The following is a 13,203-nucleotide window of genomic DNA, read 5'->3' on the forward strand; positions in this document are numbered from 1 at the left end:
CCTGATCTCATGGCATTTCATTAAAGATTCAAAAAAATGTATTGACTCATGCTCATGGACACAAATTTTCATTTACGTTTGTACTAACTGAAAGCCCCATAAATACTTTCAGTTCAGGCCACTGCAACAAAATAAGGAGACACATGACAAAGAGCTGACAACTCGCAAAACACATGATAAATGTCACAAAAGAATCATAATGTACCTTCAGGGCCTTCATCATACAACTTTTAAAACATCATCCACCAACTCATGTGAGTGTCTCTTATATCATCTGAGATTAATTTGTGTGTAGCCCACATTTATCAGCCACAGATTTTTGCTGTAGCTTTGGGTGTGGCATTGCAAAAATCAAAAGATAAACAAAAAAAGTAAAGCAACAAAAGAAGCAGAATGATAATTGAATTAAATCCCTCCAAACTCCAGATTAAGTGATAGGCTGTTACTACAAGAGAAGCAAACATAAAACATTTTCAGCCATAGTTTCAGGCATAACATAAGCTGTGGCATAGACCCAAATATCCTTTAGAAAAGCCAAGTGGAGAAATACTCCCACGTTTCAGTTGCAACGGCTCTTTTCCATGAGCTGCTTTCTTTCTGAAGCTCTTTGTGGTTGTGGGTCTTTTATGAGCATGAGAACAAAGGAATCCTTTTACTCTGCAAGGTCCCTTAGCCCCGTCCGACACCTTTGGGCCCCTGAGCCTCGTTGGGTATGTTATTTTTCCCTTTTACAAAAAAAGCATAACACAAAAATAATAGCAAGGAAATCAATTAAATCATAACGGAACAAAACAATGAGGTGAAAGAGTTACGGGGTCATGAGAGACATTAAAAATCACAGATATCAATATCTTTTTCTTATGGGAAGAATAGAATAAATTGGGCCACATAAAGTTCCATTTCCTTCATGAAAAAAAGGAAGCGTGGCTTCTCTTTTGAGAGCTTACATTTATGGATGTGGCATCTGACAAGGAGTAAAAGCCAACAGATGAGGTACTGCTCTCGTATTTCTTACAACCAAATAAGATGACAAATACAAATATATAGAAATATAAATTAAAATAAAAATTTCTGAGACCATCTTGTTAGAGGTAAAACCAGAATGCTTTTACCAAAATGCTTTTCCATGACACCTGCGTAAAAGTACAAAACCAAAATAAATGGCATCTAAATCGCTTTTATAGTTTTATTGGAAGTTTGGTGATTAAATCTATGGATTCATGTAAAGGAAACCACCACCTTGTTTGTAAGGACCAAATCCTTTCCACTCAGTGTCCTTAACAAAACCTTGCTGGGTCCGCTGCCAGATAGGCGAGAGTGTTTGATGACGCAGAACGTCAGAATTAAGATCTCGCGATACTTCGTCTGGGCATTGCTTTATAAGAACTGGCTCGCCCTTGTCCCCTCCGTTCGTCCTCAGTGCAGGATAACGAAGCATCGATTTTCTCTGCTTCCGTTAACTACAAGCCGTGTTTTCTTTTATTTCTCTGAGCAGCACCTAAGATCGCTTATTGTCACTATAACACGACGAGGGTTACACCGGAAGCTGTGAAGTTTTAAGAGGTAGGTGTTCTTATTTGACCTAATCGCGATCGTCACCCCTATTTCTAGTAGCCTCTTAGCTAACGTTAGCCGTCCTGCTAAGATCAGTCAACCGGCAAGGATCACGATGGGCCCGGCTAACGATAGGAAAGCCTGGCTTACACTTTTTATGTCTCAGAACGATCTCATCGCGAAATTTATTACCATCGGAGATACATAAGGTATGATTGTTGCGCAACTTTTGCGCAAAAAATGGTGAGTCAAAACAGGGAAATACCCGTTAAACCAGTGAATTTATTTAAAGTGTTGAGGGTTTAATAAATAAATTTTTATTGTAACACCGGTTGAGTAGAGATGGGTAGACCTTATGAATAAACATAAATCATGTCCATAATTATCCTAAAGTAGCGTTGTTTAGGTAGAGCGCTACTGTTTTTAGTGTAGCCCGGAGACGCCCATGAGTTCAGTCAAAGTAAGGACTGTAGGACAACTCGGGTATAAGCAGGGGTATTTAATCAGACAGAAGACAGAAGTTTCATTATTAATAACAATAATAATCTTCATCTTTCGGCAGTAGTACTTTGAGTAGCTTTAAATAAGTTTTAGAAGTGCTCGACAAATAATGTGGGAAACATTTTTAAAGGCATATAAATAAACACAGAAACAAAGACTAGCTTTTCTTTTCTTTGTTTGGAACATCGGCATTACTTTTATGTTATGTACATACTGATCTCTATCTGGTGGGTATATAAGGGAAAGAGCAGCTTCAATGCACCACATTAGTCACTGTTAGATTTCTCTGGAACTTCATAGGGAGCAAAGTTCAGGTGTGGGTGTCCTACCTGGGAACTGGTTTCTGTTGGAGAAAGGTTATGACCCAGCTATGAGCAAACACTGCAGGCTTCTTAAAGTAACACTTGACTATTGTGAGTGTAGCCAAACGTGTGGGCTCGTACGAGTCTTTCAGCTTTCACCTATTATATCAGTGGCTCAGTGAACTCATCTCACCTGCCTTTGAAAGTCTCAGGTAATCAGATCTCATTCTCATTTGTTTTTGTTTTTCAAAATCTAGATTTAGCTGAACCATGTAGGAGTGTTTGACCATAAACGGCATTTTCTCACTTTCTTGACCTATGTTGTTAAACAGGTTTTTGCAACAGACAGGCTTTTTCTTCTGAAAAGCCTTCTTTCCTTTCTTTTATGGGACAAAGACATTATCTACACTGTCTGCAGGACATGTTTCACATAAGTTTTCTCTTTCTCCTTTAGAACTCAAGACAATCATCGTCATCACCGCTGCTGATTATGGATGTAATAGTGCGCCGCTGTCCTTTCTTGGCTCGCATGCCCCAGGCCTTTCTCCAGCAGTCCAAAAAGACGCTGGTGACGTATGCCCAGCGATGTCCCATCATGATGGAGCTGGCTGCAAAACCTATGGCCCCTTCAATGGCACGTGCCCTCTGTTCCTCCTCATCCTCCTACCAGAAGCCTGAGAATACTGTGTCTGCCGGTGAGGGTGATAAAGATGGTGGTCATACTGGCTATTCTAATCAACACTACAGCTGTGTTATATTTAGTCAGATAAATCATGTAATTATAGAATTATTGATAAATGTGCAGCCCCCAAAAAGGAGGTGGAGTCCAAGCTGCCAGCTGGCCACCCTATGCCACCTCCGGGACAGATGAAGGCCTCCAAATGCCCTTTCCTGGCTGCTGAGATGAGCCAGAAGAACAGTGGCGTAGTCCGTCAGATTGGCATAGAGTTCCAAGAGGATGTACAGGAAGTCCGCACTGTGAAGAAAGGTGAGGTTTTTTTTTTGTTGTTGTTGTTTTTTTCTTTTTCTTTGAGAACTAAATCAGTTTTGCATAGTTTCGTACAATATTTAATAGCAGTTTGTTTTTGTCCTGACAGAAGTGCCTGCTGACCAACTAAAGCAGCCAAACCTGGCCAGCACTACTGAAGGAGAAACCACATTAATGAAAACCCTCCTGAAACAGCGACCTAAGAAAGTCAGCCACCTGCTTCAAGACAACTTACCAGCAACAAGTAGGTTTTATTTTGATAGTTTAACCACACTGTCCTACAAGCCTGTGATTAACCTAGCTACTGTCTACCTTACTATGACAATCTTCTTTTTTTATTTGCGAGTATGTTTTGGTGTTTTTGCACACGGGTGTAGTCTTTCCTCACATTAAAGTTACTCCATCAGTTGCAGTACTGTAGCAACACTAAGCCACATTAAGCAACTTTTACCTTCCTTGTCTCTTCCAGCGGCCCGCTTCCAGTACGATGCGTTTTTTGAGAAGAAGATCGAAGAGAAGAAGAACGATCACACGTACCGCGTGTTTAAGACCGTGAATCGTCGGGCCACCGAGTTCCCGATGGCTGACGACTTCACAAGCTCTTTACAAGAAAAGCGTGACGTGTCGGTTTGGTGCAGCAACGACTACCTGGGCATGAGTCGACACCCTCGAGTCGTGCAGTCCATCATGTGAGTAACTGAGTAGTTAATCCAGTTTCATGGGTCAAGGTGTGTTGACGTGTCTACCTTCCCTGATTGCTTTTTACCTTTTGTCCCTCTGTGAGAACTAAGTTTGGAGAGAAACCAGCTCAGAGCATAATTACATGATGCAACCTGGAACCCTTTGGTGATACTGGCCATTATTTGTGTGGGTGTTGAGTTGGACATGGATCACACCTAAACCTCATGTGTCACGATGATGGTGTTGTTTTTCCTTCTCCTCCCCCTGCCCCAGCTTGTTTGAGCTTGCATACAAGTCTGCAGCATTTTAATGAGCAACTGTTTGTCTCTTTCCAGGGATACTTTACAAAAACATGGTTCGGGGGCAGGAGGTACCAGGAATATCTCTGGGACCAGTAAATTCCATGTGGAGCTAGAACAAGAGCTGGCTGACCTTCACAAGAAGGATGCGGCGCTGCTGTTCACCTCCTGCTTTGTTGCCAATGACTCCACCCTCTTCACCCTTGCGAAGATGCTGCCTGGTATGCAGAAGGAAAAACTTGGTGTATTTAACAGTAATTCGAACCTCCTGTAAGCGTGTTTGGTCTCATTGACGGTTTCCTCTCCTCTGAACACTTTTAGGTTGTGAAATCTACTCTGACGCAGGTAACCACGCCTCAATGATTCAAGGTATCAGGAACAGCGGCGCTAAGAAATTCATTTTCCGCCACAATGATGTGGCCCATCTTCGAGAGCTCCTGGAGAAAGGAGATCCCACAAAACCAAAGATCGTGGCTTTTGAGACCGTCCATTCCATGGATGGTCAGTTTCTAATTACTGCTTCACTGCTGTTGGATAAATGTTAATATTTCTATTTTTTTTTTTTTTTTTTTAAACTTTCTCTTACTGCGTGTGTCCTGGAAAATATTACTGTTCTTGCAAAATCAATAATTCATTCAAACTAAGTCATGAAGTGCTCTTTAAGAAGCAAAAAACAAGTCTGACCAGGTTTGTGTGCCTTTCTTTCTGTAACACAGGTGCCGTGTGTCCGCTGGAGGAAATGTGCGACGTGGCCCACGAGTTTGGCGCCATCACCTTCGTGGACGAGGTTCACGCTGTGGGCCTCTACGGCTCCAGAGGGGGGGGCATCGGCGACAGGGATGGCGTCATGGACAAGATGGATATCATCTCGGGAACTCTAGGTAAGTGCGCAATCTCTACTAAAAAAAAAAAAAAAATGTAGAGCTTGCTGCTGCTGTACTGTTTCATTTCTTTTTTTCGAACCAAATAACTGCCACTGGTTAGTGGAACTCGTATAGCTTGATTGTTTGAATTAGACTGAGGATCAGGCCTCAGCCGTGTCATCCAATATACCAGAGGGCTGAAAAGAATCTGGAGCAGCTCTGTTGTTGCTAGGAGACTACAGGCTCTTGTTGTGCTCCTATGGAATTACTCAGATTGCGTGTCACTGTCAGACTGAGGGGACAATTATTTCCAACTCAAGAGCACTACAGCTCCTGCACAGCTGACATTTCAGGCGGTTCTAGTTTGAGATTACAATGGCTGTAAATTTATTTTTATTTATTTATTTATTTTAAGACCACTGGCTCCGTAATGTTGAACGAGAGGAGTTGTAATAATCAGCGTTATGTTCTTTTCTAGGGAAGGCCTTTGGCTGTGTGGGTGGCTACATTGCGAGTACCACCGCCCTGGTGGACACAGTGCGTTCCTACGCCGCTGGTTTTATCTTCACCACCTCTCTGCCCCCGATGCTTCTAGCCGGAGCCAGGGAATCGATCCAGATCCTTAAAGGGGAAGAGGGGCGCTCGCTGAGACTTAAACACCAGCGCAACGTCAAGCTCCTCCGGCAGATGCTGATGGACTCTGGGTTGCCTGTTGTGCACTGCCCCAGCCACATCATCCCTGTCCGGGTAATCTACGATTGAATTGATTGTGTGGAACTTGAAAAGCAGATGAAGTCACAACGGCTCGATTCTCATGGCGCGTGTGTCTCTTTGGTATAATTAGGTTTCGAATGCTGAGAAAAACACGGAGGTGTGTGACATCATGATGCGTCGCCATAACATCTATGTGCAGGCCATCAACTATCCCACCGTTGCCAGGGGAGATGAGCTGCTGCGCATTGCCCCAACCCCTCACCACACCCCCGAGATGATGAAATACTTTGTTGGTAAGCTGACAAAGTAACACGTTTCACTTGAAATACTTGATAGTGTATAAGAAGGCTACAACAAGTTAAACAGTATTTATGTCTTAATTTGATCGAACTGAACTGTGTAGCTGTTTATGCAAAAGTTACATTACATGAGTAACTTCATCCAACCTGTAACAAACTGTACTTTTCTATCATTGAAGTAAAACTGACCTCTCTTTATCTGTTTTCCCCCTTTCAGAGAGGCTGGAGCAAACATGGAAGGAGGTGGGCCTGGAGCTGAAGCCCCACTCATCAGCAGAGTGCACCTTCTGCCAGCAGCCACTACACTTCGAGGTGATGAGCGAGCGAGAGAAGTCTTACTTCAATGGGCTCAGCCACCTCATCTCAGCCTGCGCATAACACTAATCACCCACTGCAGTCTGAAGACAGCGCGTCCACGCTTAAGCCCCATTCCTCTGTCACTATCGTAGAATGTATTAATTATCTTTAATAATTTGTCCTGCACATATTTAAAATTATCTATGTTCAGATGGTCTATATACTGCAAATAAAATATGGGAAAGAATCTCTGTGTGTGTTTGGTTTTTGAAAGTGTTTATAAAGATGTGAGGAGTGGCAAGAAATGAGTGGGATGCACTCAGTTTTCTTTTTACTGCCCTAGGATTCAAGGCCACTGTTAAGTTAATTTCTTCATTGGGCTGTTGTATAAACTGATTAAATGTGGCTCCGATGACACTGTGCTATCATGCTCAGTCACATGGGTTTTTTACTGATGGGTAAAATGATAACTGAATAAAGCTACAAAAATGGGTCACATTAATTGGACATGCTTGGCAGATGCCAGGTTTTTGATTTTTTTTTTTTTTTTTTTAAACTGTTGCTGATAATTTGATCCAATTATGTCTAGTCCACTGGCCTGCTTGTGCTTGTGAGAAAAGTGGAACACTGAAAAATGTCTTGTTGCAGTTTTGTTTTTTTGTTTTTCTTTACTTTTTTTTTTAAAAACACTTTAGTTAAAGTATACAAAATTAGATAGACATAAAATTTACATACACTTACGTATACAAAATCATGATCATATACCATACATTAAGAAAAAAAAAAAGGAAAACAAAGGAGGAAAGTCAAGCATCTGAGTCAACTAAAAACTTAAATTTACAATTTCAATACATCCCAAGGGAAAACTTTTGCAAGTTTCAGATCGATTGTTCTCCTTCTCCATAGATCTGTAATGATATGTTTACTCACCACATCACTACTTATCTTTTGTTCTATCACTCCTTTGGCACGGGTTTTCCAAATATGGGTGTTTATTACACACATTATCAACCAAAAGAGTCTCCTTTTGTCTTCACCCATTTTTTCTTTAAACAAACCATATTTAACTGCTTTAATATTAACATCAACGTCATAACCAATTTCTGTCATCTTCTGCCTTATCTCAGTTGTCCTATAATTTGTTTTCCTATAAAACGTTTTGCTTTACCATAGCACACAATCCTGTCATGACACTTTGTAACGAGCAAGACATTTGGTACTTCATTAGTTTTATCAGGTACTGCAGTATAATAATGCACTGATTTTGTTGTTGGTTATGTGTACGCTGCTTTAGGCGTGTTGGTTTGAATGTGTGAGCCTCCTTATGAGCAATCAGATATATTATAAATGAAGTCCTGTTTTTATAATCGCTCTTAGAAATATCTATTTAGTGACTTAAGACCACAATAAAATAATTTCTCTTTCTCTATCTGGTGAAATCTTACTGTGTGTAGAGAACCTACTAACCTACTTTCCCATGGATTCACATGGAGATGACATAGATAAAGCTGTAAGACCTAGATTCACAGAATAAAGGAGGTCACAATGACAATGATACACTCAAAATTGGCACACATACCCATTTTCTTTGGGTCCACATAAGCCTCGGACTATGCATCAAAACAGGCAATGTGACCGACACAGGCACAAACAGGAAAACGTATTTATTGTCATATTTTTCTAACAGATTCTGATAAAAATCAGGATATGAAGGTTTAATCTCAGTCTTGAAAAGGTCAATTATAATAGCTTTTCTAACATAGCTGTCTCATCAAAACCAGAGATACACTGAAAATGGAAGTGGGAACCACTACTTTTAGTTGTTACAAGAAATTGTAGCCGTCACTGCTTTACACAAATGGCTCACTTCCACTTTTGAGCTGACTTTTTGTTACAATTCGGACAAGAGCTGATGGAAAGTTACAAAAACCAAAACCTGTATGTACTGAGCAAGAAGTCTTCCAGACCTCGGGGAGGTGCAGTGCTATACCTATCAAAAAAGATTTATGTGAAAGTGTTCGAACTCTTCTTCACATCTGTGAACCTACAGTGGCGCAAAAAAAAAAAAAATGGCACAAAATCAAAAGGCCATTAGCTGAGGCAGTAAGAGCTAACTGGTTTTAGATGAAAAATATGTCAAATATATCAAAATATTAAGAAAATCATAGACTACAAAGTACTGTATATATATCTAATAATGTGTGGACCTCCTAGGTTCAGTCTTTTTCTACTTGTACTGTAATAAACTTTTTTTTTTTTTTTTTTTTTTTTTTTCTACTGTACTGTAATAAACTTTAATGTTTAAATCATTACTTGCTAACTGAGGCCGGTAGGCCCATTGCACAATCTAACCTTAGGTTAAGACTGGTGGGTTGTCCACCTGTCCTGAGAAGATTGTGACATTGTGTTTGCACAGACCTGAATACTCCAGACCAGCGCACTACCAAAAGACTTGCTTACGATAGCTAATAATAAGTTATCAAGTTCACCTGAGGCTGCTTACCTATGGAAGCAGTAAGGGTGGCTTAATTTTTCACACGACTGCATTTCTCTACCATAGGAGGAAATACTGGTTCACTAAGTGATCATTTGTTGAATAATAAGTGTAACATATTTTAACAATACAAGGCTAAATCATGATAAGGTTCAGGAACACGGGAATATTGTTCATCATACTCTTACTGAACTTCCCGGAGGAACCCACCTGAGGGTTTTTTTTATAACACAGCATGTACTGAGTGTTTGACCCTTTAGCTATTTTTTTGTTCCATCAACCATGTAACACCATGTAACTCAGACATACAAACACACGCACTCACACCCACTTGCCCATAAAACACACGCACATAAACTGTAGATGTGTCTTCAGTCATTTCTGTATGTTCTCCTTTTTATTACAGTGCATGAACCGATATCGATTTTCCACTGCTGTGCATTTCTTCTACACTCAACAGCATCTCTAAAAAACAGTGTGTAGAAACAAAATCTTCCCCCTTCATGGGATTGTTTAGCATTTCTTTTGATCCATGATTAGTGCAGAGGTCTTCTTAGTCACAGTTTCATGGGGTTTTTTTTTCTTTCTTTCAGTTTGTTTAACTGACGTGTACACGTATAAGTCACTGTTTATATTTTGGATCCAGTGCCTCGTTTAAAGGACAAACATTTCGTTTTTTTGTCTGAAGGTTTACTGCAATTCAAAACTGAGCTATATTTCCATGGCCTCTGACTCATGCATGGCTGCCAGACTCTCAGACAGCAGACAAAAGCAGGAGCAGTGAAACCCAGGGCAGGCTAACACTGGGAGTTAAGAAAGGGTCACAGACTTCTCACATTCACTGATTCATTCCATCTGCTCGTAACTCCACTTTGGAAACCCCAGAATGAGAAACCAGACAGATACTTAGAAACAAATTTCTTTTGTGTTAACTTGAGATTTTAAGCTAAATACATTCAGTGAACATATACCGAGACTGAATTCGACTGAAGTTTATTTGTGCTGAAAACAGAAACTGTTTAAACTGAATAAAATGTTTGCTAGTTTTTGTAGGTGTGGTAGCTTTTTAGCGACTTCCTGTGTACAATTCTAGTTACTTGCACTGAACCAGTGGAGGGATTAATTTAAAAAAAAAACTCACAGTATGGCAAAGGACCAGGATACACCATGTTTCAACATCGAGGATTAATTGTGGTATGAAACCACATGCTCTTTTCCAATAAGATCTCATTTTACAAACCATTAGCCAGTAGGCCAGTCACAGTCAGACGTGTCCTCTCTTGTTATACCTGCTTTATTGTTGATGTTTTGGAAATGGTGTGATGCTTATTTCAAGCAGGACTAAAATAACCTTTTTTTTTTCTCTCACACACATATCTAATATAATATATATTCTTTGTTATATAATATACTAATAAATCGATTTGTATTTATTAGGTAGCTTTATCTTCTTCTGCTGCTATATTTTGGTAAGTTGAAATTGTTGAAATTATTTAGAAAGTTTAAAGTTTAAGTCTTGTGGGTTTGTGTTTTTTAAAATCACAGCCGATACCATTCGTATAATTGTGCCGATGCCCAAATGTGGCCACTGAGGGTTAAGGGAAACAAAATAGCTATCAAGTAGGCTTTAAAGCGTATAATGCTCTGGCTGTTGAAGAGACAAAATTGAATTAAAAGGCAGTTTGCTATCATTTCTCAGAAGAGCAAAAGTGGTTAGCTCCATGATGACCTCAACAACTGAATGAACGCCAGCGTCTCTCTCTGCTACAGAAAGCACTGAGAGCTGAAGGACAATGACTGTGTTTTAGACAAACAAGCAAAATCATGCAGTTTCTCAATAAACTATCCACCTCCATGTCCTTGTGTGGCTGTCTGCTACAGTATGAAGTTGATTAGAATAATTACAATGGGATTCAATTTCAAAGCTTTGAACGATGCTCTGGTTTTTGGGCAGTGACTCTTATTGCAGGTGGATTTTGAAAACAATGCGTCCTTTATTATGACTGCAGTGTCTGTCATCTGTCAAGATTAGTCTTTCTTGAAATGTAACATGAGCACATTTTTCCTGGATTCACTGAATAAGAATAGATAAAAGCTGCTTTATTGGAAGCATATCAGACGTCATGCTGCTCAAAGAGGCCGATTGTCACTGTAAAAGCAAAAAAAAAAAAAAAATAGTGCTCTAATGTTTAATAAAAATGATATGCTGTTCAAGCAAAGCTCATGTTTTGGCTGGTTTTCACTCTGCTTTATCTGCCTTAATGTTCCCATCGGGGTCAAGATAACTGTACATCCTTGGGCCTCCTGGAATGTTACCATGTGACCACCTCACTGTTTCATCTACAAGGGCATGAGTGCACGTGTCCGTATGGACTTAATGCTATTATATGCATGTAAAAAGATCCTTTGAAGATTCAGATAAAGGGAGATGTGCTATGTTACAGATGTTAATGCATTCGCTGTGCTCTAAAGTGTTGAAGGCTGTTTGGCCATGCTGTACGTAAACCCGAGAATTGACAGTTTATACTTTGACTTTCTTTTTTGACTGATTGAGTTCCCATAAAAAAATTTTTGTGGTGGAATCCTGCATTATATAACTCACAGATGTCATTTAAACTTTACTGGGACTCCATTTATATTGATTACAATAATTGATGTCCAGTTTGACTACAGGTTTGAGCCATAGACTCAGCACTAAAAACTAAAACATTAGAAATTACATTTTGAGAAGCATTACTGACCTGAGCTGACTACATTTATTAAAAACTTTATTAATATTTTATAATAATCACTAAGTCACACTTATGAATGACCTCCTTATGATTTGCTTCAACTCCTTTCATGCATTTGACCAATGAAACGAAATCGGAGGCATCTTCCAACAAAAATTTAAATTCTTTGCAGGTTTATTTTGATGTTTAAAGCTTGTTTCGTGCTTATTGATGCAACCCTTAATGACACGTTTTGTCTCTGTTTATATAGAGAGAGACGTGTTTTGACACAGTTTTTCCAAGGGTAGCTGCATAAGAAGAGATCGCCCCGGCTAACTTCTGAGGCACACCCAGTTATTTTGTGCCATAAGCAGTTTTTAAAAGGACCTCCAAGTATGCTTTCAAGGGGTGAAGAGTTGAGAGGAATGTTTAGAGAAAGAAATGACGTCAGACAAGTAACTTAACTGTTGTGGGGTTTCCACAGTGAAGTTGATTATACTGTTGCTGACTCATTTAGTTCACATGGGTGGGCAACTTTGAGTCACAAAAAGTTACAATACCCATGGATGGTTTTGCTACACAGCAGATGAAAATCCATGGAAACCTTATTTATACATTCTGTGGAAATTCATACTGGTATGTAAAGTGTCAAACGGTAACAGTGACCTCACTGTAAATAAGTAGCAAAGGGATGGTTTCACACAGACGGTCCCTCGTGAAGACTGATCTAGAATGGACAGAGTTCATGCTCAACAGCTGGATATTCCTCTTTGCCTTTTTACGTTTACTGTCCTTGGTCAGAAGCACCTCCACAGGCAGATTAGAGGCCATCTTAGACAAAACAGCGATAACACATCAAAACATGTAACTCAGATATGCAAACACACGCACTCACACCCACTTGCCCATAAAAACACACACACATAAGTGTTGCAACCTTCACCTGTGTCAGACTTAGCCTTTGGCTGCACAGGAACAAGGATGTATAAAGGTTATATATCATCAGTCACTGTGACTCTACATTACAGGCTTCGCTGGTAACCCTGTAGCCTTTTCTCCAGAGCTTTTTTTCTCAGACATCCTCGTTTTGCATTCCCACACTAATTTATGGGGAGTAAAAAAGTGCAGTAGTGTAAATATCGAAACAAGTTGCAACCTTAATTATGAAAAAAGAAAAAATACAATGAAAAATGTGTGTTTGACAAACATGAGGCACACAGTTTACTCAATAAATCAAGAGCAGCTGGCCTTCTTAGATGGGGAGGGTTTCTGTCCATGTTTAAATCCGCTGCACACACGCTTCACAAAGGATTGTGTGTTTGATTGCATGTTTGCATGGACAGAGAAAGAGCATTGTTATATTCAGAGTATAGAGTGTATGCTTGTGCGTGACACCGGGGGCTGATGAACGGATAACAGCCACAGCAGGAGATTCTTGGCTGAAGTCAGTCGTTCCATTTCCTCCCTGTAGGCCAAGCAACACATCATTCTTCAGCATTA

The 13,203-nt window shown here is 40.0% G+C and overlaps 1 protein-coding gene across 1 annotated transcript; it reads left to right on the top strand.

Moving 5' to 3' along the window:
- The first annotated feature begins 1,402 nt into the window (after nt 1–1,402).
- Nucleotides 1,403–6,745, top strand: alas1 (aminolevulinate, delta-, synthase 1). Its single transcript, XM_080891826.1, has 11 exons — nt 1,403–1,563; nt 2,812–3,052; nt 3,163–3,345; nt 3,455–3,589; nt 3,815–4,034; nt 4,362–4,546; nt 4,647–4,826; nt 5,042–5,206; nt 5,667–5,935; nt 6,033–6,195; nt 6,419–6,745. The coding sequence occupies exons 2-11, from the start codon at nt 2,848–2,850 to the stop codon at nt 6,577–6,579; spliced, it is 1,866 nt and encodes a 621-aa protein (XP_080747952.1). The 5' UTR covers nt 1,403–1,563; nt 2,812–2,847; the 3' UTR covers nt 6,580–6,745.
- Nucleotides 6,746–13,203: the final 6,458 nt, after the last annotated feature.

The sequence above is a fragment of the Rhamphochromis sp. 'chilingali' genome, assembly GCF_963969265.1.
Source record: "Rhamphochromis sp. 'chilingali' genome assembly, chromosome: 9".
NCBI classification, from domain to species: domain Eukaryota; kingdom Metazoa; phylum Chordata; class Actinopteri; order Cichliformes; family Cichlidae; genus Rhamphochromis; species Rhamphochromis sp. 'chilingali'.

Bases quoted from the DNA above. Each gene is read 5' to 3' on its own strand.
- alas1 (XM_080891826.1), top strand. From the start codon at position 2,848: ATGGATGTAATAGTGCGCCGCTGTCCTTTCTTGGCTCGCATGCCCCAG. The intron at 4,827-5,041 runs GTCAGTTTCTAA...TCTGTAACACAG, and splicing joins GACCGTCCATTCCATGGATG to GTGCCGTGTGTCCGCTGGAG. The intron at 6,196-6,418 runs GTAAGCTGACAA...TCCCCCTTTCAG, and splicing joins GATGATGAAATACTTTGTTG to AGAGGCTGGAGCAAACATGG.